The 25,401-nt window shown below is 34.5% G+C and overlaps 2 protein-coding genes across 2 annotated transcripts in view; one reads left to right on the top strand and one right to left on the bottom strand.

Annotated features, from left to right (window-relative positions):
- Positions 1–1,386: 1,386 nt before the first annotated feature.
- Positions 1,387–5,867, top strand: LOC121428332. The gene is made up of 6 exons (XM_041624908.1): positions 1,387–1,435; positions 2,495–2,599; positions 3,115–3,268; positions 3,766–3,918; positions 4,174–4,297; positions 4,814–5,867. Exons 1-6 carry the CDS (start codon positions 1,414–1,416, stop codon positions 4,994–4,996), a joined length of 741 nt encoding a protein of 246 aa, XP_041480842.1. The 5' UTR covers positions 1,387–1,413; the 3' UTR covers positions 4,997–5,867.
- Positions 5,868–13,869: 8,002 nt separating this feature from the next.
- The window catches only part of LOC121428325 (kynureninase-like), a 33,073-nt gene continuing 21,541 nt past the window's right edge, over positions 13,870–25,401 (bottom strand). The window contains exons 9-14 of the mRNA XM_041624896.1: positions 24,302–24,400; positions 23,571–23,644; positions 21,677–21,729; positions 16,552–16,637; positions 14,669–14,902; positions 13,870–14,063 (exon numbers count right to left, since the gene is read on the bottom strand). Of these exons, the coding sequence (XP_041480830.1) occupies positions 13,917–14,063; positions 14,669–14,902; positions 16,552–16,637; positions 21,677–21,729; positions 23,571–23,644; positions 24,302–24,400 (693 nt within the window). The 3' untranslated portion in view covers positions 13,870–13,916. The remainder of the gene's footprint in view (positions 14,064–14,668; positions 14,903–16,551; positions 16,638–21,676; positions 21,730–23,570; positions 23,645–24,301; positions 24,401–25,401) is intronic.

Below are 25,401 nucleotides of genomic sequence, written 5' to 3'. Positions count from 1 at the left end.
GCCACTCATCCAGGGGGGGGGGGGGGTCGCATTGCGCCCCTGCTCAGGATATTCAGTAATACTTGATTACCCTTATGTCCAAGTTTCATGGACTAGGTTTCATATGGTTTGATGACATTTCAAAAGCAGGGTTGACGACGCCGCTTTCGCGGCCGAAAAAGCGGCACCTATAGTCTCGTTCTGCTATGCATAAGAGACAAAAATGCCCCCTCTCGAACGTGTTCTGTGCCCCTTTCACCTAAGAAGGACCCGTTTTATGTGTCAGCAAGTGCCCACTTGCCTTCTTGTAAGTGCCCTTTCTCCAAATTAGTGCCCCCTTTTACCCAAGAAAAGTGCCCCTCACCATAGGCGGAAATCTGTCCCCAAAGGTAGGGGGACCAGGCCCTGGAAAATTGGACAGGCCAAAAAAAAAGGTTTTCACCAAAAGTCTGTCATTTAGTCGAAAATAGTGATAGTTTTCTCCATCATTAAAAAAAATAGTAGGGGGGGGGACATTTGATATTGTGTCCCACCTACTATTTTGGGTAGGGGGGACATGACCCCCCCCCCTGGGATTTCCGCCCATGCCCCTCATGAACGTGTTCTGTGCCCCTTTCATAATTGAGAAGGACCAGTTATATGACGTTTGCAAGTGCTCCTTTGCCTTCTTATAGGTGCCCTTTCTCATATTGTCACCTGAGAAGGATCATTTCATGTGTTAACGAGTGCCCCTTTGAAACAAGAAAACAGTATTTTAATTTTTACTACTTATGAATGACATAGCTTGTAAGGAAAATCCTACGTGCCTTATTAAAGATTCACGAGTCATATGAGTGGGGTAGATAAGCATAGGCGTACATATGTGGGGGGCTTGGGAGGATCTTGCCCCCTCCCCACATTTTCCATGAGCAAGAAAAAAAGGAAAAGGAAAGAGAGAAGGGTGAAATATATCATTTTCTGAATATTAGTTGTCAAAATCTATCACAAAATTGGATTTTCGTCATTAAAATGTCAAGATTTTTGCTCGCTTGCTTCGCTCGCAACTTCTTATAGATTTATGTGATATGACATATCTAGCCCCTCAAAACTTTTAACTTATTAAAGCACTGTAGATAAGCCATTTTTTCTTTGTTTTAAGAAGAGGTGCCCTTTTTTCCCTGTGCCCCCTCCCCCACTTTCAACTTCTCTCCGCCACTTACTAGAATTATTTCAATAAAATATAATAATATATAACATTATATTCAGTAGGTTATATGTTCTCATTAATCAGGGTCTGTTTGTTTTCCTCTTTTTATATGCAATTTTCTGATTTTTTTTAGATTTGGTTACCATGGTTTAGCACGTAAAGGGTTTCGTTTAGAACGTGAGAATAGAATTGATACATGGGAGGATCTTATAACGGCACAACCTCCAGGCTCAGGAAAACGAAATAGCATGCTACCTACACTCTTATCAAGTATGTTTATTACTTTTCTTTTCTCTAATCTTTTTTCATTGTTTTATGTTTACCTTTCTTCTTTTTCAATAGTTTATCTATTCCTTTATTTATTCCTTCATTATTAATCCCTTTTTCATTGATGATCCCATTATTTTAGCTATTTATTTCTTATCATTTGTCTGACCATTGGTCAATAATTCATTCATTTTTGTCATAATATACATCTTCAATCAGATTTAAACATTTATCGTAATTTTTCGGCATTCTGTTGAAATAACAGCCTTTGACAGCATTATGAAAATTTAAAGAAATATTTTGTTCATAGATCTTTTATTGATAACAATCACATCCACCAAAGGCAATTGTTAGGTAAACAAAATGCCCTTGTATACGATAATGAACATCTAACTGAATAAAACATTTTAATAAGAAAGAAATTATTGGGATATGTCTTGTTTTGTGCGTCATAATATGGATAGGATAAAACGTAAAACTTTAATTTTTACTAATCGTTGGACATGGCTGCAAATAAATGTCATGAGTAGGTTCATTATGTCAACCAATCAATTTTTTTGTTGAGAGTATGGTATAGTTGCCTCCATTCTTCCTATATATCCCTTTACTCTACCAGTATCTCATTCTATCCAGTCTATAAGGATAAGTCCATAAAGTTATAATATACAAATAATGATTTTTTTTTTCATTCGTGCAATGGACAGAATACTCCATGAGGTGAAAGATGAAATGATCCATTCAACGAGGCGTAGCCGAGTTGAATGGATCATTCATTTCATCGAATGAAGTATTGCGTATATTGCACGAATTATAAGAACATTCATTATTTGCTTTATATGACACCTAAATAGATGCTTGTTCATATGACATTAATGAATTACGATGCAAAATATGTTAATGCAGTGCAAGAGTCGGTCTGTTGATTGTCGCGTACAGCGAGTATGCAGCAAAATTGCACGGTTGATGACATTGTAAAATGGGCTGAATGATCGATATCAAACAACCAATCAAATGACAAGGAACTATCTAGGTGTCATAATCTGCTTCATTTCTTTTATATAGTGGCTCATCCTGCCAATGCTGTCATGAGATGGCATCAGAATCACATGGATCATAAACAGAAACAACCTTATTGGATGACTGTAGGTGTAGCCAGTGACGAAAAGGGTAAGACACTTCAATCCTCTTTCCATCTTCTCTGAACTCTTAATGTTATATTGTGTCTCCTTGAAGATTCAAATAAGCTGATGAGTAATCTCAGTTGTAAATAACTAAAAAATAAAAGATAAAGTTCTTGTACTTATCATCTTCTGAAATGTAATCTATGGAACATATTCTGTAGTCGGGTTTAACTTAAACTCAGGTTTAAAGTTGTAGTTTAAGTATGGATAGCCAATTGTTACATAAATCACTTACAGTAGAGATATCATATTTCAGCTCATTTGGCTCTCAAATCATTCATAATTGTGTAGGAAGTATAACTAGATGATTGTCTTTACCATCAATGAATCGGGAAAGAGCACAGTAAAAATAAGAAACCTACAACTTCATAATTTTTTTTTACAATTTTGGCTTCCCTTAATTTTAGCACAGAGTTCGACCATGGTCTAAGTTAAACCTGACTTCAGAATATGGGCCAATGAGTCCATGTACATTACTTTTTTAATTTTTTTTTCGTTAAGTGAAACGGCCCCAGGCTAACACATCTGGTAGTAAACCAAGCGTTGAGGTTGAGCCTGACGCCGAAGCTACATTAGAAGATATCAAACAGACTTTCTTAAAGACACAGAAGAAACTAGCCAGAGAAGCTCTACAGGATCTTGAACGACTTGATAGGTATATATTATTAGTGATCATTATGTTGCTGTTTGAAAGGAAATCGCAGCTCATCTTCTGAATATATTTGCAACCTCTCCCCTCAATCATAGATTAACCACTCCCAATTAATTTCCCCCATACTTCCCCTGCTGTACGCCGAGTCGAAAACAAGCCGTTTTATCTCATTTTTATAGTCAAACCATCCAAATGTAGCTGGTACAAGAAAAATGATAAAACGGCTGTTCGGCCGCCAAAGGGGAAATGTGACTGTTACATTAGCACCATTATTTGTGTAAATCCAAAAAATGACGATTACTCTGAAAAGGCTGAAGTAAGTTGCAGAATTAAAGAAAGTATTGGGGTTGTGTAGATTCACTCAGAGGATACATTCTTTTTCTATATAGGAATACAACAACTTCTTGAACAGCACGCAGGAATGTTGTTTTGTCTGTATATGCTTTGTTTTTCAATCGTTTCATTCACTTTTCAATTTGTTTGACATTTCATCTTACTAGGGACAGACAACGTGTGATAAAACACAAGTTTCAGGTGATAACATTAAGCCCTTTATTTGAGAAGACGGTGTTTTATCTACAATCAGCTAGAGCTCATCAGGCTGGCCCTGTTATGACTATTGATGACAGTGACGAAATCAAACTATCTCCATGGTGAGGACTTATTCAATCAAACTGCTTCATTATAATTATGTTATTAAAATCATACCTGTATGTTCATGGTGGCAGCCAAGTTTGAAGAAATAACAGCTGGTAGTTGAAAACATGGGCCCTGATGATGCAGATATAAATGTCAATTTACTGGTGTTTATCTAATTTAATTGCATCATAAAAAAAAATTGTCATTCATTTCACCATGTCCTACTTTACATTGCTTGGCTAATACGATTCGATGTTTTTTATCATCAGGTACATGGATCTGAAAGCAAGTGTCGAGGATGTATTGGGCAAACATGACACGGATGTCGTCAATCTTTTCAATAAACTCTCACAATTTTCACTTGAAGATGGAAAATCAATTCCTAATGCAAAGGTTTGATTAAGTTTTTTTTATACTTTTGAGTCATTTCTTAAAATTCAAAAGTTTTTTTGAGGATCATTTTGTTCTTGCATGCAAATTTAGTTCTCGGTATAAAGATATATTATAAAAATCATTTCCTAACTGGAATGAACTTGAAGTTCTCTGATTCTTCTGTATTTGATTTCAAAGAATGAGATGCTTTGTTGTCAACTTTGACAGAAAAATGATTTTTCCTTTTCTTAAAAAAGTGATAAATCTGTTGAGAAAAACCATGCATATCTTCTTTGGCAATTAGTGGTGTTTGTCCTATAAAATGGAAAAATAAACTATATGAGGATTTAAAAATGTAATCATTTTATTTAATTTCAAAATACTATTGTACTTTCTGTATATACATGTATACTAGTATGCAGAAATGAATAGAACAAGGAAAATGCTACTTTGGTTTCTCTTGTGCTTTCAGCATGTACAAAGAGAGAGAGAGAGAGAAAATTATCAATTGTCTATAATTTTGTTGTCTCAATACAGGAGAAGCTATGTTTACTAGTGATGTCAATGCCGGCGAGTGATCTCCTAACCATTCCTATGCAGCTCGCAATCGTCTTCGTACTCGAAGAGATCCTGTGGGCTCCTCCACGTGCTCTAGCACAGTGGCTGCATCACAAGAAAGTACCCCTGATCATCGACATCGATCTACAATCAACAACGTAGTCGTCCATTGTACAAGTTTCAATTAGTCTTCTTTTGAGCATTGTCTTTGTTGACAATAGAACATGGTGGAATCAGTGTTTTCAGCATTAAAAATAATGTTCCATCAGTATAGTCTGCCTGGACTTTATTTTTTAAAAACAAAACTATTAGACACTTGCATTGATCTTGGATTTTGGATCTTGGATGAAGTATTAGGAGAAACTATGTTTGGAGAAACATAAAAGAAAGTTTAGTCAGCTTCTAATTAGTAATGTAGTACAAGTTTCTTTGAGATATTATCTAAATCTATTGGAAATGTAAAAACCGGCATATAATTTCTTGTTGAAATACAAAATCAAGTCGGATTTAGGTGGAGCATCGATTCATATGCATATTCTGTCAAGAAAAATTAATAATATGTCCATTTATATAGCGCAGTTACTATGTGCATATACTCAACTGCGCTTTGATACTTGGTATCATATTATTACCCCAGTTGTAGCTGAGCCGCCATATTAATAGGCGCTAGAGCATTAAATTGACAGGAGCTTGGACATTTTTGCAGTTACTGGAACATTTGAGAATCAAAATTCCATCAACAATGAACAGAATTTCATATTGCTGCGTGATGAACTTAGGTTGTTTTGGTTTATAGAATTAAAACTGAGCATGAGAAGTTAGAAAGCAAAAACAACATCTGCGAAGCGCAACGACAAAAAGAGCTAGTCCTTGCCAGCGATGATGAAGAGCAAATGTGATATTATGTCTTGATGTAACTAATAAATGATTATCAAAAGCACAATTTTGAAGAATAGTTCATTCATGTTAAGATAAATTAAAGATAAATTCCAGTTTTGGTAACGATCTCCAAATGACTTTTGACAGAATCTGATATAATGACCACCCAAGTGTCTGTTTGTATGAATAAAAATTATGTGCCAAAGGATTCTGGAAGAAATTGTGTAATTGCTGAGAAATAATCAAAATAAGCGCGGATTCGGTCACTTCCGTCGGGTCTTTATTCCAGCAATATTACTACACTGTCCCATGTGTGCCTATCTGTGTTGATGATCTTCAGTGTGAACATTTTTCAGCGTAGATTTCAAGATTTCACAAAGTTCAATGTATGTAACTGTACCAGATCTAGATCCTCAATGATATTCTGACAATTAAGCCTGGTTTTACAGACTTTCTCATGAAATTAGTGTTTACTGCAACTACTGGCATTTCTCTTTAAATCTTACTCTGTTGAACTAATAGGATAATGTGATTTTTGTACAAAATAAAAACAAAAGGTTATTCTAATTCCTTAACCACAAATGATAAGTAAAATAACCCAACAAATCTATCAATGAATAAATTTGTGAGTTATTAATTCGTGAAACGCCTATCAGCCCATGAATAATAATGACAATAATAGCTGGATTTAAAGATAAATAGATAAATGCCAGTTGTGGTAATGATTTCAAAATGAGTTCGTACAGAATCCAATGAAATGACCACCGAAAAGTCTGTTTGTATAAATAAAAAATATGAGCCAAAGGATTCTGGAAGAAATTGTGTAATTGTGTTGGTGATCTTCAGTGTGAACAGTTTTCAGCGTAGATTTAAAGATTTTCACAAATTTCAGTTTATGTAACTGTACCAGATCTAGATCCTCAATGATATGACAATTAAACCTGGTTTTACAGACTTTCTTGTGAAATCAGTGTTTACTGCAACTACTTTCATTTTTCTTTAAATATCGTCTTTTTCAGAAGATGATAGGCATTATTATTACAATTATGAAGGTATGGCTCAAGCTATCGGTTCCCAGCATGCTCCGTGCATTCAAAGAATTAATACTGCTACATGTAGGTAAACCACATCATGGATGCTAATCTTGTACATAGAATCATATTTAGGATGGGAACAATTTTCATGAAACCATTGAATTCAACTGATAATATACTTGTCTGATTTACCCATAACTGAATCTTTGTGAAACACCACTCTTGATGGAAAATATGAAACACATTTCATCTGTTTTTCTTACCTACCAACCAACCCATCCATCCCCCCCCCTTACACCCAACCCCGCCCCACCAACCCAAACCAACCATAAATAAATTAATCAATCAAGGATAAATAAAATGAATAAATACTAAATAAATCAATAAGTTAACTAACAGTCAATTACCCCTCAACTACCATTTTAATCAACCAATCAATTATCAAACAGCCTACAGATCTATCTGTAGTAAACCTACTAAAATTACCAATCACTTATCAACAAGTAATTCAATGACGTGTATACCAATGAATCAGTCAATCTGATAAAACAAAGAATATTTCCTACTTACAATAAAATGACTGCCTATAACTATGCTAATAAAAATGTATCAAACAAACGAATATCTTCAGAGTATTTTTTAGCACAGCAGTATTATCATTTTATTCACGATTCAAAAATATACACTTTGAACTGTACAATGTAATGTACCCCAATAAAACCTCTGAATGATTTGTATATGGCAACGATATATGGCAGCAAATGATTGCCTCAAGATTCCTGATATATTTTAATTTGTATACATTCACATTATGGTAAAAAAAAATGTTATATCAAGTCATTTTGTTTGTTTCCATCTTGGTTCACTCAAAACAAATATAAAATCAGTTAAAAATATTTAAATCTATTTTCACTGTTTACTACTTTGTGTGAAAACATAGGACATAAATCTAATATCTACAAAAAGCAAACGTACATGAATAAAGGTTTTTTAAAATATTCAAATACATTCAACATTGACAAAAATAGAATATTCTAAGATCTTCAAAATATTTCAAGAATTCAGCATGGAGTGGTCTATAATTCAAATTTGTGCTAAAATATCAATTTCATCATGACAAGGTACAATCTGTTCTCACTTTCAACATACATGATAAACACTATAGGGGAAGGTGGGGTAAGTTGTGACAGTTTTTGCTTTTTGCATGTTAGAATTGATATGATTAATAATCTTGTCGATGTAAGTACCTTGCCTTGAAATTTAATTCTTCTGAAATATTTTCCACCTATATATCACTTTCTATCCCCACACTGAAAGTCATCGTGACCTTTGAAAAAAACGATGTCAAATGGCTCAACTTGCCCCATATATGGGGTAAGTTTGAGCCACCTTCTGGGGTAAGTTGAGCCACAAAAACTATGTACAAAATGTATGAGGGGAGAATCAGCATGCCACTTTTTTGTTTAAAGTCTTTTCACTTGCTAATTCTCTATAAATACTAACATCCTTTAAAAGGAAAAGAGCATTCATGTAAATTTGCTCCTTTCAGCCAGCATTTCAATCAATTTTTATGGTTTGTTTTTTTTTAAGATACATTACCATAGGAATTACCAGGGCTCAACTTGCCCCATGCTGTTTGGCTCAACTTACCCCAGTCCGAACTGGTGAACCTTTCTTATGCGCTTAACCATCGCCAATGTATATACCATTTACCACAAGAAAGGATCACCAGTCGTTCTTAAAGTCGCTCTTAACTTACGAACAGCTTTATGAAACACCCACCTGGACTAATAATGCTGTTATCCTGTCTTGATTATATGTAAAGACGTGTGTGTTTATAAACCACTTATCTATTTCACATTCTTTTTTACTTTTTTGGCTGAAATTTATATTTTTCCCTCTAATATACTACTTTTTGTTTCAAAGTTGAAAACAATATGGTGGGGTTAGGGGTTATGCTATGGGTCATCAATACATGACACCACCACAATGTCTGACTCATTCATTATTGGCCTGGGGCTGGTGGCTCAACTTGCCCCTATGCTCAACTTACCCTGCCTTCCCCTACTGTTGTATATTACAAAGATAATGTGTACAAGGAATATAAAACACATACATATAGAATATCAACACTTTTTTGGTTATTTTACAAACCAGGGGGCTGTTTCACAAAGATTTAAGTGTGACTTAGAGTCGCACTTAAATGTCTAGTTTCGCGCAGTATAAAAGGCATGACAGCATTGGTCAGATCATTCCAAGAGGACATTCGCTACTGCGTATTGATCAATAAGATTGCGCGTTGCATATCATGTACGCGTCGACATTTAAGTGCGACCTAAGTCATACTTAAATCTTTGTGAAACACCCCCCGTTTAAACATACTTTCTGGTCGTATTTTGTTATATTGATTTTTCTTCTTCATTATTTGAAGGCATGCCATCAACTAAATTGATTAAAAAGTACAAGATCAAAATTTTTATTATTTAAGGAATAAGATTAAATTACGCAAGAGCCAGTTTGTCCCCTCCTTTGATATACGTCTTTGAGCATTGTTTTACACTAAAACAGTCTCCTGAATGGTGCAAAGGCAGGGGTAAAAAACCCAAACCCAGATGTTGCATGTATGCATTCAATAATTTTAAGAACTGGCATAAACCATGGATAATGCTGCTAAAAACTATGCGCATCATTTTATGGAGTGACCTTAACCCCCTCTTTTCTTAGAAATAAACAGTTTATGAAATGCCTATCTGCGCTACATAAGAATTGTGGACAAAATTTTGCACATTATAAAAGAATGGAATTGATTCTTTAAGTTGGTATAAATAAATGCTTTGATTTCTTTCAAACATAGTTATGAGCATCAGAAAAACATTACAAACCTTGAACGCAATTATCATGTTTTGGAGAAAAACCCAGGTTTAGGCCAGTTTGTAAAATTGTTGATGAATTGTAAAAGCCGGATGAGCATTAAATCATGTTCTAACAAAGGAGAGAGAGAGAAGCAAGAGTGATAATATTGTGCACTGTGTAGCCTCGTTATATGAAGGACACAAGTGAATTAGTCAAGAGTTAAATTTAGTTGAATAAACTTAACTTAAATAACCTATGACCTTACATGCGACCTCCAAAAGCAATGTATCAGAAATATTTTGCTAGTGATTTCTGAATGCATGATGCTATTGTACCCCTAGTACATGTACCGTATCTCCATGACCAAGTATGGTTTCCATTACAGCAGTATGTGCTGTACTGGCAATCACCATGTATATAAGAGCAGGGTGCTACACAACTTTTAAAAGCAATTGCCCGATTGCGCAAGCAAATTTTTGAATAGTTGGAATATACTTGCCCAAAAATCTATTTAACTGGCAAAAAAAAATCCTTGAAAAAAAAGTCATAACTTTTCAAAAGAAAGTTTGTGATTTTATAAACCATTGACTTTTTTTTCTTCTCTTATTTGACTTAAACTGATCTACCTCGTTATTGCATTTCTCTTTCCAAAGTAATTTTATCTTGCCTGCCATGACCCAAATTACGGTCAATATCATATCATCAACCCTAATTTTGGTCATTCTTCTCTGTGAGAATTTTACTTTAAAACACTTGCCTGACTCTAACTTATACTTTTTCTGGGCAATCGGGCAAGTGTTTATATAGCACCCTGCTAAGAGGGCAAATTGCCAATTCGTCCACTCACCACATGGTCTACCTTCATTTAGTTTATTGCCATTCCGTCCATCAACATTTGGTCCAATAATCAATTTGTCAAATCACCATTTTGTCTATTACCATTTTGTCTTAATAACCAGTTGGTCTAAAACCCATTTTCTTTTCATTCATTTTGCACAATTTACACTTTAGTTCAATTATACCAAATGGTATATGGATTAAATAATTATTGGACCAACTGGTTATTAGACGGGATGGCATTAGACTAAATGAAAGTAGACCATGTGGTGAGTAGACAAACTGATGATAGACCATTTGGTAGTAGACGAGTTGGCAATTGGACGAATTGGAAATAAACATCTAAGAGTGTATTGCGGAAAACTTTAAAGCATGCCCTAAAATGAACCCTTCTACAGACCGCCCCCCCAAAAAAAAAAAAAAAATCACGGTAGGGGGTGCCTCATCCCTGCAGGATTGATATCTCTGCTATACACAAATAATTATTCTTAAAAATAATTGAAACATCTTTGTAAAACTAAGCTTTCAACTTTAGGTATCCTCAAAACATAAACCTTTGACACTATAAATGGAAACAAAAATAAAAATGAGAAACCAAGATACATGTAAATGTGTAACTGAAGAAAAAAAAAGACAAAAAAGAAAGCCTGTTTAAAGCACTGAGCATCTTTATGTACATGCATCAAAGTAAAGACACAAAACACACACAAAACTTGACATTCTCTGAACCAATTTTCCTATACTAATTACAGTAGGTTTACTGAATGAGAATGATTTTAAAATTAATGCCCAAATACATATTTGTCCAATATTTCTTTGGCAGAAGGGCTCCACAGTAGGGGAGATTGGGGTTAGTTGGAACGCGGGGTAAGTTGAAACATTATAATTTCCTTTAACGCCTTCAAATAAATTTATGCCATACTGCCCTCAATTTAATGCCATTATCAACAGCCATCCACCATATTACAGACAACACATGTGCAACAAGCCTGGTGAAGTTAGAAAGGAATTTTTGTTTTTTCACCTTCTGAGTAAGTTTTTTTTCTCTTTCAGAAATGTTTTATTATCTCCGAGAAGTTTATAGATCAAGTTGGCCAGTTTGGGGTATAATACACACTATTACCAAGCAACAAAATAAGGTTATTAATGTGCCATTATGAAGTCCCTTATATGTGCTATAAGCTTGTGAATGTCAAATGGGCCTCTTGGGTTAGTTGGAAAAAGGGGGCTATTTGGAACATGTTCCAACTTACCCCAAACATAATTATGAATATAAAAACATTGAATATGAGAAAAAAATGTATACAGTATTTCACACTTTTTTAAACATGTCTTGTAAGCCATGCTTGTTTTATTTCTCAAATTAGGTCTGAGTGTGCATTTAAGGCCTATTGTAGGCCCCTAACGAAATATTAACCCTTATCAAATGGGGGGGGGGGGTAATTTGAGCCCTCCCTCGACAAATTTTGTCACTTCACCGTTGCGCGAATTTTTTTTACCACACCGCTCGCTGACTTTTTACTCCCAAGTCTTGCACATCATTTGAGACCAAATTTGCGATGCCCGGGTGCCCAGTTTCGAAATTACGCAACAATTACATATCGGACCAAAAATTGCTCAAAAACATGATCCCATGTACAAGTTAAAAAAAGTTTAAAAACAAAAAATACATTTAAAAGAAATTGTATTTTTTGCATTTTTTTTCGTAGATACAGTGTATTTTTAATAAATCACCAAAAATTAGCATTCTACTAGGTAAATAAACTGAGTTAAAGGCAAAAACATACACAAAAAACAAATTCAGGGCAGATTTCATAAGCTTATTTGCATAATGAATTAATAAACAAATATAAACAATCAATTTTTGTTGTGTAAATTTGATGCAGAAGTATAAGAAATTGCTGATACACTTAATTGCAAGTAAGATCAAACGCACACAAATACGTGGAATTCTACTACACAATCAGCTTGGGTGAGTGGCTGTATAACAGAAAACAAAGTTGAACAAATCAGAATATACACCTTTAATATTTGAACTTTAAATAAATAAAGCAAGTCGGCTAAAACCATGTAATATTACAGTTGTCAGTAGTTTTAGTTTAATTCTTAATTGACCATGCAGTGTTCCAACTAACTCCATACCATGTTCCAACTAACCCTGTATATGGGGTAAGTTGGAACGCTTGCGATGGTCTTGTTCAAGGCGGAATTTTTCAGTAACCATCAGATCACAGAAAAAAAATTTTATGGGGCACAATTGAAGCCCTTAGATATATGCTTCAAGCTGATATATGGATTGTTTCTAGAGTAAAATCTATTTGGATTTTACAGCCATTTTTGTGAAAAATGTTCCAACTAACCCCAATCTCCCCTACTCTCAGGAAGCAATTCACCCAAGAGAGGACTTTGAAAAAAAATCAGTCTTAAATTGGCAGTACTGTGCAAGCCAAAATGTTTAATTCTTACTATTAAAATGTTGATAAGTTTAATGCAACAGAACAACAATCAGTTAAGAAGATCTAGATTCAACAGAAACATAGTTACATGTATACAACTTTTTTTTTAGATATCACATACAGATTACAGCAAAATTCCATTGTAAGCAATATCATCAGTAGTCCTCTCCATATTCTGTACATAACTATTTCCAAATACAAGCAATATACAAGCTACTAGTAAGATTTCTGACAATAGTACGTTATGTTGATCATATACATACATGATTCCTGAGAAGTGGTAAAACATTTGAAGAAATTTCAACAATTTGACAAAATATCACCCGACAGTCTAATTTTGACTTGAGAGAAAAAAATTTAATGCATAAAACTTTCAAAAAAAATTGATCATACATGTACTAGTATATGTTTGACATATTATACTTCAGATGGCAACTTTGCTATATCAAATTATGACCACTTTTCATTGACGAGTGGAATGGTGGTTGAATAAAATGTAACTCAAATGTTATATAAGTCAGAACTGTATCAAACTATATATATAATATTTCCAAGACAATTCTCACAACCAAGTCCCTATGCCCAGTCCTAAACAATTTTGACTAGTAAGGAGTCCCTTTCAAACAACTGTCCTACTTCTGCCAGTATAGCAGTTACCATGGTAACAAGGCTCAGCAGCCAATCACAATCAAGGTTTCCCATAGAACTTACAATAATGGCAATTTTACAATAGTGATAAGACTTAAAGAAACAGGACCAGGATGGATAGTCCTGGAATGTGGCATTTGAAAAAAAAAAAAAAAAAAAGAATATGTGCAAGACAGCAAAAAATTGCATACAACCTATAAAAGATAGGAATACTAAATACAGCTTGATTGCATGTTGCTGTTAGATTTGTATGTGTGAGCTAAAGTCATTTTCATCCATTGTGATAAACCACAGCAATAATATTAAACAAACAAAAATTCCAAGAAAATATATGTGCAGGATACCTGAAGAATGTTTGAGAGAAGAATGGTTTCATCAGTCAAGCTCTGAGTCAAGATCAGGTTGATTCTCTGCAATGTCCATAATGGATTGGAGAGCATCAATAAACCGCCATACATCTAAGTAGTTACAGTACATGGGAGCTGGAGCAATGCGAATTACATTGGGTTTCCTCTCATCACACTGAAAAAAAATTAAGAAAAAGAGGTGAAATGCTATGAACGTTTGGTTTCAACCCTGAAAACATGCTGTTTAAAATAATCATCACAGTACATTTGTTTGACAAAAATTAAACTAAGTTATTTGAAGCACAGTAACAATTTATGAGAATGTCAGGAAAAATACGAACAAGTAATATTTCCTTATTTTTGTAAGCTACGCATGGATTCATGAGAGACGTACGTTCAGGTAATGAGACCAAAATGATGCAAATGGTCTAAACAAAATGGAAATCATGATAATAAAAAGCAATTACTGTTTGCAGTAAGACTTTTTCATCACACCCAGAAACACATGCATGGAACAACATAAACAGATTGTTATATGTAACAGGCATCTGAAAAGCTATCTCCTGTGTGATCTTATTCTCAAAATATTTATCTACATAACAGCGAGTGTTCTTGATCTTTTCTGCAACAAGATGTCCTAATAAGCGATACAATCTTATGAGTTTAATACAGACAAGTACAACATTTGGAATAGAAGTTTGAGATACACTCAGTGTGTGTGAACCCCCCCCCCAACACCAACCTGAAACCTGTCAAGGTTTTATTCTATGATGTACTTACCACTATACCTCTCTTGCCCATCTCACTATGTATCCTGTTGATTGGTATGGAGAAGTAAAGGGATAGTTGGGCACCTCTTTCCTCTGGATTAGAAGGTGTCAAGATGGTGATAAACTCCTTGTTCTTCCTATGGGGACTGTCCTTACCAAAGTAATGACCTACCAGGTACTCTAAGTAACCTGTTAAGACCACCGACTTGGCTCGCAGCTCTGACATACTGGTCTTACGAAACACCTACAAAATAATTAAGGCATGATATGATAAATACTGATATAACTTCGATTGCAAAGTAAAATTTTGTTTGTTAAAAATCCTGAGACGTTAGGATCAACTGTAGTAGGATTAACACAATAAAAACAGAAATAAGTTATCATTTACCAGAAACATATCAAGTAACATGATGTAACAAAACATGGACGGAGTGCACACTCCTCTATTTCCAACAGTATATTAAAACAAGTGGAATGCCTCTGGCCGTCCCACCTGCATCACGCGGTTCAATATAGCAGCAGTGCTCACTTTGAATACTACTCTAACTCGCACAAGATGTTCAGTGATACATGGTTACTCTTATTTCCCCTTTTTTATGAACTAGACCAATAAACTTACAGAGATATGATGGTTATTCAACAAAAAACCCCAACATAGCCAAAGTTCATTGACCTTACATGACCTTTGACCTTGATCATGTGACCTGAAACAGGATGTTCAGTGATACTTGATTACTCTTATGTACAAGTTTCATAAATCAGATCCATAAACTTTCAAAGTTATGATGGTAATTCAACAGATACACCCAATTCGGCCAAAGTTCATTGACCTTTGACCTTGGTCATGTGACCTGAAACGCGCACAGGATGTTCAGTGATACTTGATTACTCTAAAGTCCAAGTTTAATGAACTAGACCAATTAACTTTCAAAGTTATGATGGTAATTCAACAGATACCCCCGATTCGGCCGAAGTTCATTGACCCAAAATGACCTTTGACCTTAATCATGAGACCTGAAACTTGCACAAAATTTTCAGTGATGCTTGATTACTATTATGTCCAAGTTTCATGAATCAGATCCATAAACTTTCAAAGTTATGATGGGAATTCAACAGATATCCCCAATTCGGCCAAAGTTCATTGACCCTAAATGACCTTTGACCTTGGTCATGTGACGTGAAACTCATGCAGGATGTTCAGTGATACTTGATTAACCTTATGTCCAAGTTTCATGAACTAGGTCCATATATTTTCTATGTTATGATGACATTTCAAAAACTTAACCTCAGGTTAAGATTTCGATGTTGATTCCTCCAACATGGTCTAAGTTCATTGACCCTAAATGACCTTTGACCTTGGTCATGTGACATGAAACTCTAATAGGATGTTCAGTAATACTTGATTAACCTTATGGCCAAGTTTTATTAACTAGGTCCATATACTTTCTAAGTTATGACATCATTTCAAAAACTTAACCTCAGGTTAAGATTTGATGTTGACGCCGCCGCCGCCGTCGCCGTCGGAAAAGCGGCGCCTATAGTCTCACTTTGCTTCGCAGGTGAGACAAAAACAGAGTTGTACATTAAAATAAAGACCCAATTTCAAAATGCACCAGGCATTTTGTATTTATTTCTATTTATAGAGATACAGGTGTGTGATGTGGGGGATGACAAAAGAACATGGCTTGGCATATACCAGAGCTACCAAGTCTCCCGCATTATGCGTGAGACTCAAGCATTTTGGATTCTTTTTCATCCCCTCAAATCTGTCTCACGCAACTACCACAGCCTATCCCCATTTACATTGTACACAATGTGTGTGATCTCACTCAGAATTCACAGAAAATCTCACGCATAGTTGGTCTTTGAACTTGGCATCTCTGATATACTTACATCTAGACTTGCTCTCAGGGGACAAGCTGCAAAGATGGATGGGTTACTAAGGCGATATCCTGAGATGCCTGGAGATAGTTCAAGCTCTGCAACATTAAATAAAACAATGGACACATGTATATCACATGAGGATGAGAAATGAATAGAGATCCATCATTTTAAAAGAAATTGACCCTGATATTCAGTTTTAGTTTTATCTGGCTAGTGGTTGCCCATAATATTGGAAGAGGCTGCAGCTTTTGTCCTTGCATTTACGAGTCTGATGCTGTTACATGAAATGTAAACAATACATCTGATGAGGAAAACTCTTAATAGTGGATGCAAAGCAGCTCCTGCATATACACTCCAGTCTCGTTTTCTTTTGATCCACGAATGTCCAGTGGTACTGAGTAAAAGTTAGACCCACAGATCAACAAATTATAAAGGAAAAGGAAAAACAATTTACATGTAGGAAGGTAAAAAAAGTAAAAACTGACAGGTCTGCCTATTTTGAAACCACAGCAACAATAACTAGTTCATAGTCTCTCACAGTAGATGTATTGCTTACAATAAGCATAACACTAAAGATTCTGCAGACTCTGCCTGTGGTCGTACACACTAAGTGTGGTCTAACAAGGGTTTAGGAAGTCAACAGGGTCACATTACATTGACTATGATGTCACATGCAATAAAATGGGATTCAATTTCTGTCCACACAAACTCCTTACTTGAAAGTATCAGTTATCCTTTATCTCTCACTTCTATTTCTCTTGAACATAGAGAGACCCGTTTCTGAATCCCAACACATGAGAACTGCACGATGACTACAAAAGCTCTGTAAAAAATCACAGCCTCTAGCACCATATAACAACCTCTAAAATACATGCAGCAAGCAAAAACTGTATGATGATTGCTGCATATGTAACCTAGGCCTCACTTCTCAAAAGAAACGGCGGGTAGTAGTAATTTAACCATGGTTGCAGCCCCCCCCCCAGAAAAATTATCCCTCACCCCCCCAAAAAAAAAATAGAAAAAATAAATAAAAATAAAATAAAATCTGCGACTACATATCAAAGCATTTTTCTAATGGAGGAATACATAAAGGTACATGGATAAGAAAAAGAATAATATACATGTAGGCGGTAAGTGCTTGATTAAAAATAGCCAGCAAACTTTAAATCAAAAGAAGATAATGATTATACTAATGATAAAAATATACAAGTAGTGATGCAACATTTATATTAATAATGTGATGAACTTAGAAGTTACCATAATGGAATAAGGGATAATACTACAGAATAACAATACAAAATCTAGCATTACTCATGAATGTACCAATAACTTACAAATAAATTAATGCCACCAAAGTTAATGTGAAAAGATGAAATAACTTCTATTACATATCAATAAATTAAATGGCTAAATTTTTTTTAGGACCACTTTTCAGGTGTAAGTTCCCGTAAGTATGCACAGTGCCCCTTGTCTGTGCACACTTGTATCTGCACGATTTCAGTTAAAGAAGATATGTAATGACCACAAACTTTACACATGCAATATATATAAGGATATTCATTTTAAAAATCTGACTAAAAATGGTTTCTCGCATTCTTGTGACAGCCTCAAAATGCATCCTTTCTCATCAAAATCTCTGAATTGTGTGTAAAGTAAATGGGTGCGCAGACATAGGGCACCATCTTGTTGTTCAATCTGAAAATGACTGGCGGTTTTTTCCAAGAAAATCATACATTTCTCTAAAACTTTTATGAGATTTTTGCCATAATTTATACTCATAAGAATATGAGGAGCATAACTCATTTTATGTTAAAGAAAAAAAAATCATGATTAATCTTAAGTTGAATTGTCAGATGCGTAGACATGCCCCCCCCCCCCTTTCATACAATATGCATGCATCATCTGCTACAATAACATATTACATCCAATCAAATGAAGAACCACAGAGCAGCAGATAGCATGCAGTACAAATGCATAATATGCACTCTAAATGTGCCAAGTATTTGCCCTACATACAAAGCAAGTGCATAAAAAATATACATGTATGCAAGCGAGTGCTGTATGAAGGACTATACATGTATGTAGATGCACAATACACAGTTGGGATCACTGTTTAATAATAGGATTTCTAACTAGGCTTAATTCTTAAATGTGTTCTGAAGAAGAAACAATTTTCTGTCATACATTCATAATATTGTCAAGCCATTTCATTTCAAGTAATGCATAGGTAGTAGTAGTAGTAGTAGTAGTAGTAGTAGTAGTAGTAGTAGTAGTAGTAGTAGTAGTAGTAGTAGTAGTAGTAGATGTAGTAGTAGTAGCAGCAGTAGTAGTAGTAGTAGTAGTAGTAGTAGTAGTAGTAGTAGATGTAGTAGTAGTAGTAGATGTAGTAGTAGTAGTAGTAGTAGTAGTAGTAGTAGTAGTATATGTAGCAGCAGTAGTAGTAGCAGTAGTAGTAGTAGAAGTAGTAGTAGCAGTAGTAGTAGTAGAAGTAGCAGTAGTAGTAGTAGTAGTAGTAGTAGTAGAAGTAGTAGTAGTCGTAGTAGTAGTAGTAGTAGTAGTAGTAGTAGTAGTAGTAGTAGTAGTAGTAGTAGTAGTAGTAGTAGTAGTAGTAGATGTAGTAGATGTAGTAGTAGTAGTAGTAGTAGTAGTAGTAGTAGTAGTAGTAGTAGTAGTAGTAGTAGTAGTAGTAGTAGTAGTAGATGTAGCAGTAGTAGTAGTAGTAGTAGTAGTAGTAGTAGTAGTAGTAGTATATGTAGTAGTAGTAGTAGTAGTAGTAGTAGTAGTAGAAGTAGTAGTAGCAGTAGTAGTAGTAGATGTAGCAGTAGTAGTAGTAGTAGTAATAGTAGACGTAGTAGTAGTAGTAGTAGTAGTAGTAGTAGTAGTAGTAGTAGTAGTAGTAGTAGTAGTAGTAGTAGTAGTAGTAGTAGTAGTAGTAGTAGTAGTAGTAGTAGTAGTAGATGTAGCAGTAGTAGTAGTAGTAGTAGTAGTAGTAATAGGTCCATGGTTTAACTTCATGATCTTACAAGTAATGCAGGCATCTTGGGTATTTACAATGTTGTATAAAAGCACACAGCACAATTTTTTGTAACATGGGTGTGTTGCATTTAATCGCAAGGCTTTCTACAACAAGAAAGTTTGGTGGGTCAATACTATATTAGTGCAAGTGGCCAAGCTTTTTTTTATATAACTATATTGAAAGTTGTATGCTTACTGCCATAATAAAGGTAGATAATTGTGTGAAACAAGTATTTCCAATGCACATTTTGTTTTGACAAACACCTGATCCATCACCAAAAATGATCAATAAGTCAACAATCTGACTTCAATTAGCTTCATCCGCACTGGAGTGTAGAGCTAACTTGTCATATGTAGTCCAAGAAGAAAATGTTTGAAATAAGTTGCAGCAAACACTCCAGCATGTTAGAAATGTTAAGTCTTTAAAGGGTGTGAGTGGTCACAAATAAAAAGATCTGAAAAAAGCTGAAATATAAAGAGCTCCCATACTTTTTGTACAGAGGAAAGCCAAAAATAAGCTGAAAATCAAAACCAAAAAAATCTGAAATCAGCTGAAAATCTGAACTCTCACACCCCTGATGTCTATATTTGATGTAAATTTTAAATCTCCCATTGTGGCTTACTGAATGCTTTATGGTGAAGGGTCATAGATGTCCAATTCTAAAAGGAATTTTCATATTTACTGGATGGTAGATGATGAAAATATCCTGGCCCAATCCCTATATAAGGGGGGCATGATGGATTCGCCCCTAGAAATATAGAATTATTTGGTTTAAAAAAGTGAGAATATACAATAAAGGTAATAAAACATAATGAATGAAGTATTAGAATAAAATATCAATAATCGCAATGTCTACTCCTAATAAACAATTTTGTTATGTGCAATAACTTTAGGGAAATGGGTTTCCTTATTCAGCCCACCTCATTATTTTTTTTGCAATGAAAATCATAATATTTCATGCCATTTTTTTTTTAAGACTCAGGCAACTTTTATGTCCGACGTTATAACACCATGGTGCACAATTCAAAAGTCATGTATAGTTTGGTCTGCATGTAAGACTATAGAGGGTGTATCATAAATAGGTCTGCTAATGAGTTATAGCCACCTGTGTCCTGCCACAAAGCTTTGAATCCCAATCAAAACAAATCATTGCTTGATTCATGCATTAAAAAAAAGTTTTGCAGAGAGTTCATCACTATTGTTTTAGCTTTCTAAACGTTATTATCTTTGCTTTCTCAAAACGCTTCCATTAAAATTCAAACGTTATATTTATGAAGTGTCATTAGCATTATGTATCTATTAATTTCTTGATCATTTTTTCATAGTTTCTTTTTATTTCTGTAAATGGTGGTTGCCATAATGTATGCTTTTCTGGTGGTCAATAGCCGTGATATATATTAAGTGCTAAATATTTTTAAATTCCAGTGTACCTTCCTTGATTAGCATTACAATATCAGCTATTAACTCTTGAGATATTAGTACTTGTGGTTTATCAAAAAATCTATAGTATGGAGTGCCAAATTTGATAAGAAATACTAGTAGACATTCTAACAAATTCTGATTTATTTCCACACTCTTTAACTTAAATTGGGGGAAAAGAAAAAAAAGTAATACTGGTAATTACAAAAGCCTGTCTAAAACTTTGGTAACATTAAATAACATTATCTGACTATACTTTTGTTTAACAGTTACATTTTTTTGCCATAATCAAGCCTTTCTAAGTTTTACACTTTTATATAAACAGAAAAGGGAGACAAATAATTTTAGAAAGGTGTCACACAAGGGGTCAGACATACGTGTATTTCAAGGAATTCCAAAGAAGTGATCTATATAATCTAGACTGGCAATTAAAAAAGACCCTACAACCACAGACTTCACACATGAAACATTCACATGTGTGTGTGTAAATATGTATGCTGAAAAAACATCATTACACACAAATTCATGTAATATAGCATACCATTCCAATATTTGTAAAAAAAAATAATAATTAAAAAAAAGTAATTGTCACTACAAGTATATGATAATGGCAAAATACATTCATGATGCTCAATCCATTCATTTTTGGGGGGCTTATCAATACAAAGGCCTATACTTTGAACCTAGTTCAAAACTCACCATTATTCATGTCGAATCTGCTCTTAAACTTGTGGCCCCACCATCCAACAAGCCTGATTGAAAACAGACACAAAACACAGTTGTTATAATCTCTATTTCATATATTATATAGAAAATATGAGAGGATAAATTCAAGGAAATATATGATGAAAATATGTTTCCTCATCTAAACAATTCACAGAGGTGAGCAGAACTGTTTAATGATTGAATAATTTTAACCAAAGGTTATGCACAACCTGTACTGTGACAGATGGGTGTCATCCAGCTAAGGATGGCAGATATGAACAAAGTTATCTGTACATGAAGTACCAACTCATCTCTTCTTGAGAGAGAAGTTGTAGGTCAGTGATCAAATGAAGCAACTATATCTGAATGAAACACTTCTTTAAAAACATATCAAATATATCCATTTACAATCACTTCTGACAACTACATTTCTAGGTCTGCTCTGTGCAATATTCCATTGCACAGTTGATCTCAAGTTTGTCAGGATTTCATCCAAGCAGCATCGTTCATGAATGAATATTTGTACAGATAACTCATTGACATGGGTTTGAATCAAAGATAAACCCTATTTTATCTTAGGCTAACAAAAAAATTGAAGGCCAACAGCTAAAGAACTCCACCTTGACCAACCCGGCCTTAACTTTAATTTATGCATGCACTTTCTATAGCAGTTAAGCTGCCTAGGTATGCACAAAAACTATGTGCAGCAGAAGTGATAACCAAATTATGACAGTTCTACCCATCAAGAGTTGCAATAGTATTTAGCAATAAAGATCAATTCTAGTAAAGCAGGTACAAAGTTATCTCATGATTGTACTTAGGAATATTTAAGAGGATTGTAACATCCTCCAGGAGTAGCAAATACAGGCCAACCAGAGGAGCATTTCAAAAAGTGATTTCTCAGCAATTGTTTACTGACAACAAAATGAGTACCTAAAAATCATACCATCCGATTAGCACAGAGCAATCTTGGGAATGAAAATCACTATCAAGATTCTTAATGAAATTTTCCGAGATAACTCTGGCGATGGACACAGTGGGACATCAACATCCAATGTTCTTAGATTTCCCACATGAGCCCATTATCACATTTATGTACTCATGATTTTTTATGAATCGAATCTAGTTTAATTTATGCCTTGTTATACCGAAGTAAGAACTTAGTATTTTTTTATATATAGATTTTTTTCATGTCAAGTATTTACAGGGTCATTTTCGTGGTGCACTTTGGATGATTGCATTCAAAGTTAATTTTCTACAGGTACCCCATTTGGGGTGCCTGGAAATGTATTCCTCCTTGCCGAAATTAAGTGCACTGCGAGAGTGACCCCTTAATTTTAATCTAAATTCCTATGTTAATACTTTATATTGCTTTTTGTCTTTGTAATTGTTTTAATCTGTAATTCATGTTCATTTCAGTTTTTACTGCGAGACATGATGTTTTTAATAAAATCCATTTATCTATCTATCTATCTATCTACCTTAAAGTGATTGGTTAACATTGGTTTGACTTTTAAAAAATCTGAGCTAGAAGGTCACACTTGTCACCTGTGTCTGTGATATGTTACAAAAATGAAGCCCAGAAAAAATTGCGTTCGAAAATCATTATTTAGTGCTTCAAAAATTGAAATATAAAGTGACCGGAAACGCCATCTTAATTTCATCCCATACACTTATGTGTACTATTTAGGCGTCTATAAGACGCCTATTTACATAATTGGGGTTTGCCTTGTAGTTTTAGCTTTTCATTCTCAATAATGGTTGTTTTCAGGGTTGATTAGTTCTAATACATGCACTTGTACACCTGTTTCATCTTGGTTTGAGAATTGTTTAAATCGGCTGCTCACAAAGTTAAACAATACCTTTAATATACTATAGGCATACATACTTAGGTTCTATTGTGTGAGCCAGTTTAGAGTGAAGAAAAGCGCCACCCAAACTTCCAGCACCAGAATTCAAATACTGAAACATAGATATTGAAAATGTAAGTTTATCATGTCATACACGCTAATGTATTAATATAATCAGCTCATTTAAAGGTCAAGTCTACCCCAGAAAATGAAAAAAAAAATGATTTAATTTTTTATTTTACATCCGATTTTGATGAAATCTTCAGTGTCATGCTTGTTGGATATTTCTCTTTTTATTCAAATCAATTTTTTTTGGGTAGACTTGTCCTTTAATATCTTAATTCATTACTTTGAAACACATAATTATCAAATGGGTTTTCATATCTTTTTGTAACAGCTGTGCTTATTTTTCTTCTTCTGGCATTTGACCATGGACGTAATATGCAAAAACAAAAATCACTATTAAAGAAATAGAGTTAAAAGATCAGCAGACAAACAGAGTTTTGAAAGGAAAACCTTTAAGTTTTAATGAAACCATACAAGGTTTGAATAGTGATGCATGCCTGGATTTGATCAAATTAATAATTTAAAATATAACCCACAAACCATATTAATGTGTGTCATGCATCAGTGATGTGAAAACCTAAAACATATGGTGATAGCATTGTTTCTTTCATTTATTTATAACTACCAATATGACTCAACAGAGTTCCTGTTTATTGCTTTCTCTCAGGGACATTGGTGTAGTATAAAGTAAAGATTTAGTTACCTTGTATGTACACCAAACTGCAAAGTCCACATCCCAGTCATGTAGATGAAGCTCTACATTACCGACAGCATGTGCAAGATCAAAACCAACATAACAACCCTGTGTGAATGCAGATTAAAAAGAACACACATTAATATAGACATTGGAAGGGAGTGTTCATACATGCAGTCTGAAGTGTCTGGACACTGGACAATATACTTTCATAGAGATAGAGAGAGAGCGAGAGGAAGGAAGGGAGACAAAGTACCTTTTAGAGACATATTTCAAAGGGGAAAAGTAGTTAAGAGAGAATTTTTCTCTTGATGGACAATCACAGGAGAATATTAAAGCAAACAGATGTACAATCTAACTGATATTTAACAAGTTCAAAACAATACTTTGTTCAGGGTGATACATAAGCACTTGCCTGATTGTCCGGGGCAAATAAAAGTTAGAGTCGGCAAGTGTTTTGAAGTCAAGACCAAAACTACTTGCCCGAATTGGGCAAGCAAAATTCTCACAGTAGAATGACCAAAATAAGGGCCGATATGATATACTGACCCTAAGTTTGGTCATGGCAGGCAAGATAAAATCACTTTGGAAAAAGAAATGCAGTAACAGGTAGATCAGTTCATGTCAAAAGAGAGAAAAAGGTAAATGGTTTAAATAACCGCAAAAATTTCCTTGAAGAGGTAAAACTTTATTTCAAGGACTTTTCGGGCAAGTGAAATAGATTTTGGAGCAATTATGTTCCAACTATTTAACACTTTACTTGCCCGACTAGGCAAGTGCTTCTCAAAAGTTATGTAGCACCCTGCTTTGTTGCAGGATTAGATTATCATTTTAAATGCCATAATGCCAAGTCTGTGAATCAGTTCAAAACCCTACTCAAAACCTACCTGTTTAACAGATGATTCACAGTTGTGGGTCGGTCAATTGGAGGTGCACACCAGTTTTGATTTTTTATTATTAAAATAGTTTTATTACCTGTTTCATTATCCAGTGCCACTTTTTTTTAAAACCCAATTACAAACCATAAACAGAACACAGTACGCTTAGAAACACCAGTAGTAAGCGCCTTATAAATGTTATGTATTATTATTATCATCATTAAAGAGGTA

This window comes from Lytechinus variegatus, chromosome 1 (genome assembly GCF_018143015.1).
Source record: "Lytechinus variegatus isolate NC3 chromosome 1, Lvar_3.0, whole genome shotgun sequence".
NCBI classification, from domain to species: Eukaryota; Metazoa; Echinodermata; class Echinoidea; order Temnopleuroida; family Toxopneustidae; genus Lytechinus; species Lytechinus variegatus.
Note: the sequence above shows the minus strand (reverse complement) of the source record. Positions and strands in the feature narration are given on the sequence as shown.

Coding starts and splice junctions, on each gene's coding strand:
- LOC121428332 (XM_041624908.1), top strand. CDS start 1,414: ATGCTACCTACACTCTTATCAA. Junction 2,600..3,114: donor TGTAGCCAGTGACGAAAAGG/GTAAGACACTTC, acceptor TTTTTCGTTAAG/TGAAACGGCCCCAGGCTAAC. Junction 4,298..4,813: donor AATCAATTCCTAATGCAAAG/GTTTGATTAAGT, acceptor GTCTCAATACAG/GAGAAGCTATGTTTACTAGT.